The sequence below is a fragment of the Alexandromys fortis genome, unplaced genomic scaffold (assembly GCF_014885135.2).
Source record: "Alexandromys fortis isolate MF-2015 unplaced genomic scaffold, M_Fortis_MF-2015_v1.1 scaffold_299, whole genome shotgun sequence".
In the NCBI taxonomy this organism is placed as follows: Eukaryota; Metazoa; Chordata; class Mammalia; order Rodentia; family Cricetidae; genus Alexandromys; species Alexandromys fortis.
In genome coordinates, this window is record NW_026068187.1 from 900,075 (window position 1) to 907,468 (window position 7,394).

Below are 7,394 nucleotides of genomic sequence, written 5' to 3' on the forward strand. Positions count from 1 at the left end.
CTCAATGTTTCAGGCATTTTTGCTATCTGAATCAAATCCACTGAGTCTTCCCTAGTGGTCACAAGTGCTTTAATATTGGTTCCAAACTTGGCGAAACCTTCAAAATTCTGTCTTGGCTCCCTGAGCTGGTCCAGCATCTCTGGGTTTAGATATGCCACCCCATTTGCTTTGGACTCTTCCAGAAAGGACAGCTTCAGCCTAGTCCCCAAGCTTCATTCATGTACATGTCCTCGTAAACTATGATCTTCTTGCCTTTATGGAAATATTGTCTTTATGGAAATATAATATGATGGAAAGAAGAGATGCCCCAGGAAGATACTCCTGAGGAGCTGCTGGTGACCCAGAGTGACACAGTAACAAAATGACAGCCACTAGCATGTGGGTTGCTGTCATCATGGTCACCTGATGAGCAAACAGCTTTCACATCATCCATGGCTAATTCTGAGTCTGGAGCGGTAGATGTATAAAAGACTTCTACTCACAGGGTCTCCTCAGTTCCATTGCCTGCCTGGTCTTAAGAGAACAAGGTAAGTCCTCTTACTGATCTGATGGACATTTTTGAGGGATGGGTGGCATGGATACAGCCAAGCTGAATGGGGCAATCCAGTCCAGGATGGAGAATGAGCAAGAGCTAATGGGCAATTCCAGGCATATGAAATCATGAAGACAAATCAAACTGCCATCCCAGGAAGGCCAAATGTTAACTAGAGGCTGGAATGATGGGAAGTCATGGAGGAGAGAAGGCTATTGTAGGGCAAGAGAGCCACACAGGACGGAAGGTTAGAACTTAGCCAGAACCCATGACACAGGGAAGCAAAGCAAAGGGAGAGACTGTGGAGCAAGGTGAGGTCACGATGCACTTGGGCGGAAAGGATGGTAAATGGGTACCATAGATCATATGAGAAAAACCAACTTAAGAAACCACCACGTGCTTCAAGCGTTTGAGGTTAGAGTCTTAAGAGAATCAGGGCAGGGAGGAGAAGGCTTACCTAATTAATTCTGGCTTACCCACTGCTGGGCTTCTTCCATGTTGGGAAACCAGGGCCTCTCTCTTGCAATGACACAGCCTACGGACCCACAGATTCAGTTGCAGTTTTTCAGTCTGTGCAGAATTATCAGTGCAAAACAGTGTGCATTCACTAGTTTATCAAAATGTCTGCATTTTTCCCCTTTAGGACAATCAAAGTTCAACCAAGATGTCCTCCCAGCAAACGAAGCAGAAGTGCCAGCTCTCTCCTAAGTGTCCACCCAAGTGCCCCCTTCCAGGGCCCCGGGCTCCTGCTCCATGCCTCCCTCCCAGGGCTCCTGCTCCATGCCTCCCTCCCAGGCCCCCCCCAGCCTCCTCCTGCCGTGTTTCCACCTGCTGCATTTCCGGCTTCGGAGGCAGGTGCTCCTTAGTGTCTCACCGGTTTCCTCGATTCTACCTTCGCCAGCCTCGGCACTCTGACTGCCCTGAGAAAGAGTCCCCAGGATGTTCTAGCTGTTGTCACAGCTCTGGAAACTGCAGTTGACCAGCCTTGAACTGATGTTCCTCGTCACTCAGCCTTCCTCCCTCCCCTCCTGAAGTAGTTGCATGGGTAATGGGATCCTAGTGGCTCTGCTCCTAGGCCAAGAAGAACTGATGGTGAAAGACAACTGTTTCCAGCGCTTTGTCAGTATGCAGAAATAAAGCGTGTCTATGATGGTACCTTTAGCTTCCTGGTCTTTATTGATTTTCCTAGTATAACCTCTATTGATCTGCATTGATTCCTTAATCAGACTCCACAATGAAGCAGTAAAGCAGGAAATTTCTTTGCAGATAGATCCAGAGCCTGAGTGTCGGGAGAGTTGTGTACAGGACAGAACTTGAGGGAAGATATTGAAAGATGTTTCCAGAACACAAACAGCCTAATACTCCTAATGCTACGGCACTGCTGCTGCAGGTCCCAGCGTCGCTGAGCAGTCCTCCTGCACGCGGGACATTCTGCTGCCCAGACTCTCGGTGGGCACAGGGGCACAGGGGCATCCATAGTTCTTAGTAACTGAGCCCCCACTACATATCTCCACACAGGAACCAGAATCAGTGAGCAGCTGTGCAAAGCCAGGTAGAAAGACACCCGTGAGGTCGTGGTGTGGATGCCCACCCATTTTAGTCTCTTTCCCTTTTCTATTCAAGGGGACAGATGTCATGGGTTTAGGAAAATGTTCTCAAAGCACTGTCCCTTCCAACCCAACAGTGACCCGCAAGCCACAGAGGTGTCCCATCCACCTCTGGGTTGGTTTCTCAGCCTCAATCCTGAGGCAGACTGTGGTTCATAAGGTTGTTGAGGGTAATACGAGAGATTCTACGCACGTCAACAATTTCCATATAAGTGATAATTTTAGCCACAAATCTTGTAGAGAATGTAAGTGTCATTGTGGCCAGTAAATTGTAGATGTCATGTTTTTCATTAGCATATAATAGACAGTTGAGAAAATAAGATACCTAATCAGAAAACTAGGAAGGCACTATAGATTATCTGATCCCAGAGCACACGACTTTTAACTTGGGCAGGAATTTACAAGCAAAATTTCTGGATAATAGTCAGCTTGATGTATATTATCTAATGGATAGGGAACCTTCTTTAGTGTCATTTCTTTTATTTTTAATATTGCCATAAGCTTGGGATATACTCAACATTTTAAGTATTCCATTGTTCCTAAACAAATTTATTCACCTCTGATGTGTCGCAGAGAAAATTCTTTATCAACTTTAATGTCAAAATACTTTGTTTACATTTTCTTATATTATTAAGAATTAAAACTTAAAATGATATGCATAAAAAATTTCAGAAACCAATTTTCCAGAAAATAAAATCTAATTCCTCTCATTAAGAATCTTTAGTTCTTAATAATTCTACACAGGTTTTACTCTAATAATTTTAAGTACAGTATAATAGAAAACAAAAGAACTGAAAGATGGAAAAACTAGAAATATTTCCTCTGGATCATTTTGGTCGAACTTCAGTCTTATGCAGAGTTTATTTGGGGATGAAAGTGGCTGTAAGGAGCTAGACCTTCAGTAGGCCCTAGGGGGCCAGCAATGCTGTTTAGAAAACATTAAGTATAATAACCACTAGAGGGCAGTAGTGAGCTCGCACCCATTTCCAAACAGGGTGGCACTTTGACTTAGAATAGAATAGAAACAACATCCACAACAAAAATGTATACTGCATTGATTTATCTTGAAGATCAAATGAGATAATGCAATAAAAAATTGCTTCTAAATTGTAAAATGTTGCATGATATAAAGTATTTTCAATAAATTTAAATTTTACTAAAAGTTGTAAGTTAATGAAATAACTTGAATTTAAATATAGGACCTACCAAACTCTTGCACTAGAGTTTTAAGAGTTATGGTTATCTGCTTTGTATAAGAATACATTAGGGAGAAATCCACTGCATTCAAGATGGTAAATATGTTAGTTTCTGCTAATAGAACAAATCGGTATTTATTAAGTGAATCTAGTTTATAAATTGATAAGCAATAGCAAAAGTTAGGGGTAAATATAGATACTTCTTTGATATAGATATGAATAATTTACATTAGTATGGATTTTAAGGTCAATTTTGTTGTATGTATATGTGTTTCTAATATTGATTAAGGTATTGTGATTGCATAGTTCATTTAAAAATGTAATGTTGCCGGGCGATGGTGGCGCACGCCTTTAATCCCAGCACTCGGGAGGCAGAGGCAGGCAGATCTCTGTGAGTTCGAGACCAGCCTGGTCTACAGAGCTAGTGCCAGGACAGGCTCCCAAAGCCACAGAGAAACCCTGTCTCAAAAAAAAAAACCCATAAAAATGTAATGTATAATTAGAAATATAGGTTGTTAATGAATAATCATCAACAATAGTCAAGCTTGTAGTCATGTTAGATTTTCTAGATATATAGAGATATATTTCAATTAGATAGACATTCTTCATATCTATCAAAGACTGCAGAATATGGCATTTAAATGTTTTAATAACTTAGGGCTTTTCATGACAATGAGACACGTCTGCTCCTGGCAGCACCAGCTACTTCGAGAGGAAGATGGGCGTCAAAGAGGATCCTTATGGAGTTGGATAATCATTTGGGCAAGAAACTGCTCTTGCCTGGACTGTTGCATAAACTGGACACAGAGAACCCACAGAGAGAGGACTGCTGAACTTGCCTAAAAAGATGAGATGGTCTTTTGGGGTTCCTGATTCATGAAAGAGTCTGCGAGACATTCTGCAGGACATAGCAGAAAGTGACTGAACTGTCTTTGAATTTTCCTGCTTCATGAAAATGTCTGCTGGATACTATGGGCCTGTAGGCTGAAGGTGGATGCCCCAACGGTACAGAGGAACTTTGGTGACTGTCTAGGCAGCGAGATGTCTCTGTTATTTCTAGAGTTTTGGACTTCCTGTTTACTTAGGTATTATTATATCCTTCTGGAGTCTTTGATGGAGTTGAAGAATGAATAGTTATAGTTTTCCTTAGTTATGATAAGAGATAAAATAGATATAAATATTGTCACTGTAATTCTTACTTGATAACTGTTTTGTTATATGTAATTTTACTATGTTAAAGTTAAAGCCTTTCTCTTTTGTTTAAACAGAAAAAGGGAAAATGATGGAGGTGGGTCTTGTATCTTATCTGTTGCTTTCAATGGCTAACTAATAAAGAAACTGCCTTGGCCCTCATAAAACAGAAAATTAGGTAGGCGGAGTAGACAGAACAGAAGGCTGGGAGAAAGAAGCTGAGTCTAGGAGTCGCCATGATTCTCCCACTCCAGACAGATGCAGGTTAAGATCTTCCCTGGTAAGCCACCTCGTGGGCTACACAGATTATTAGAAATGGGTTAGACTAATATGTAAGAGATAGCCAATAAGAGGCTGGAACTAATGGGCCAAGCAGTGTTTAAAAGAAAAAAAGAGTTATGGTTATAAGTATCTATGTGGTGGGTTCAACTGAGATGTAGAAATCATGTATGCAGTTTCACAGGAATTTTAATGAATGAATTTGCTAAGAACAGGAAAAACGAGAATAACTGTAAGCTATGAGAAAAAGGCCAAGAGAGGAAAGCCAAAAGATAGGCATGGGAAAGCTCATGCATCTCTGGAAGATGTGTCTCATCCATGGCAGGGAGAAGACATCCCATCAGTTATGTCTGAGCATAAAGGCCAGGTAACAGTGGAGACACAGGCCTTCAGAGAAAGGAGGCTTGTGGAGGTGCCACAGCTCCAGATGGACACTTCCTCCATAAAAGTGGCCAACAGGGTACCTTTAGGACCTGCACAGGTATAAGTACTGTGTAAAGGTCACCCTCACTTTGGGGATAAAAGGAAACACACCAATCTCATATTGACTCTGTGGCTTGGAGATTGGCCGTCAGATGGCCCACTCACTTCTAGCTGCCTGCTTCTGATTCCTTTTTGTACTGTGTTCTTGCAGAACCCTCTATCCAGAATGCTTAACATCGCTCTTAAAAGAAGAAACATTTATCAGAATTCTGTTATTTATCATAGAGTATATATGTACAAATGTGTCTGGTACTGAGATAATATTCATTGAAAACACACTATAATATGTACTCATAAATACAATGGCACAGAGACTTTTGAAATTCATTTGTCAGATATTAAAGGGGGACTGTTACCTACCCTTCAGGACTTGCAAGAATCACGTTTTCCACCAGGAGGCAGCACAGCTAAGCCTTAGGCATTGCAGATTCATTGACCAGTCAGTAATCACTCGAAAACTCTTTCTCAGAATCTTTACCCTGAAGGGTTCCTGACTTCCTGGTACTGGTGAGGCTTTCACCCAAGGAAAAATAGAGCATCTATGGCTGCCCCTGGGAACTAATGTGCCTATAGATTCTAACAGAGTTGAACTGGGGATTGTCTGGGAGGCATGGCATTATGGAGAGGATACATACTAAAACCAGCAGAGGGACACGGAGAATTTGAGTCAAAGCTCCAAGCTCTGGTAGTGTTCTAATTCGCCTGGAGACACTGGGGATCTGCCATGCTGTAATGGGCCTCTCACAGAGCCCAGGCTGAGGCAAAGTCGGCAATGTACACAGACTGCTCACAGTATGGAGAACTAGACATGGCCTTAAACCTGCTCTGATGCTGGCGATAACAACCAAGAAGTAAAGACTTGTCTGACTCCAGAACAAACTAATAGCTGCACCCAAGGAAAAGGGAAGAACCACCAGGGCACTTGCAAAAAAGGTATTCTTCATAGCAAACGCATTTATCTTTCCTTTGATTGTTAGAAACATATAAAAACACAGTTGCCTACCCAAGCCCGTCTTTCTACAATATCTATAAAGCAGCAACATGTAGAATAGCTAGGAACCCTAGCCAAGATACAAACCGAGTTTAAATTCTCATCTGAAGTGTCTTACCCAGGAAACCACACATCCCCAAATGAAAGGGCATGGGAAGGGTCCATGACAGACATGAGGCCACCAGTGCTTCTGGACTTTCCAGATGGATAAAATCAATCTCTTTGGGAAAAAAAAAAAAAAAAAAAAAAACAGATTGAAAGATTGGAAAGAGCCTCTGGGTCTGACAAGGAGCCAAATTCCCTCTTCACGAAGGTTCCCTAAGAAAACCACCTGAGAGGTTCCACCCTTGCTGATATGTCCTGGGTTCATCAGAAGCCATCAGAAGTCATATTCTATTTTGGCTGAAATGGTAGCCATGCAGATATGTTTAGTTCATTGAGCTGTGTTCTCAATGTTCATTTATTAGAATTCAATAAAACCACAAGAAGCACATAACTGAAATTTAAAATGTTAGGGCAAAATCTTAAATATAAGAACCACGAGTAGGAGTGAACTCTACCAGACATGTCAATATGTCAATATATTATAAAGTTATTGTGGTTCAACAATGGGATACTGGACCATGAACATACAGACATGTAGTACAACACATTAGGAAGTTTAGGATCTGGACCTAGCTCTACACAGACCATAACACACACACACACACACACACACACACACACACACACACACACAAAACACACCCTTAAATCTGTGAAGAAAAGATCTGTTAGTCCATCAGTAATGTTGTCACAGTAGGTAACAACAGTGAGTTTAGAGACATCCTGCTAAAAAGAGAGAACTCTCCTGAACTAAGGTAAGTTTATGGAAGATTAAAATATCAAAAATATTATTCCTTAAGAAATTCTTAGAATAAAACTTTTCTAGTTTCAAAATAGGGATCCATTTATGATTATGACACAAATATTAAAACTAACTTTTAAATGTGTTTTAATGAAAATTAGCATGTTCAATCTAACTGAAAACTAGCAGAATAAAAGTTTATATATAGCACATAGCAGAAGACATTTTATCTATGAACACCAAAAATCACAGTAATATTTAAAATTAG

The 7,394-nt window shown here is 41.0% G+C and overlaps 1 protein-coding gene across 1 annotated transcript; it reads left to right on the plus strand.

Moving 5' to 3' along the window:
* Positions 1-1,196: 1,196 nt before the first annotated feature.
* Lce7a (late cornified envelope 7A) lies at positions 1,197-1,783 on the plus strand. The gene has a single exon (XM_050129353.1). It carries the CDS (start codon positions 1,197-1,199, stop codon positions 1,509-1,511), a length of 315 nt encoding a protein of 104 aa, XP_049985310.1. The 3' UTR covers positions 1,512-1,783.
* Positions 1,784-7,394: the final 5,611 nt, after the last annotated feature.

Bases quoted from the DNA above. Each gene is read 5' to 3' on its own strand.
- Lce7a (XM_050129353.1), top strand. From the start codon at position 1,197: ATGTCCTCCCAGCAAACGAAGCAGAAGTGCCAGCTCTCTCCTAAGTGT.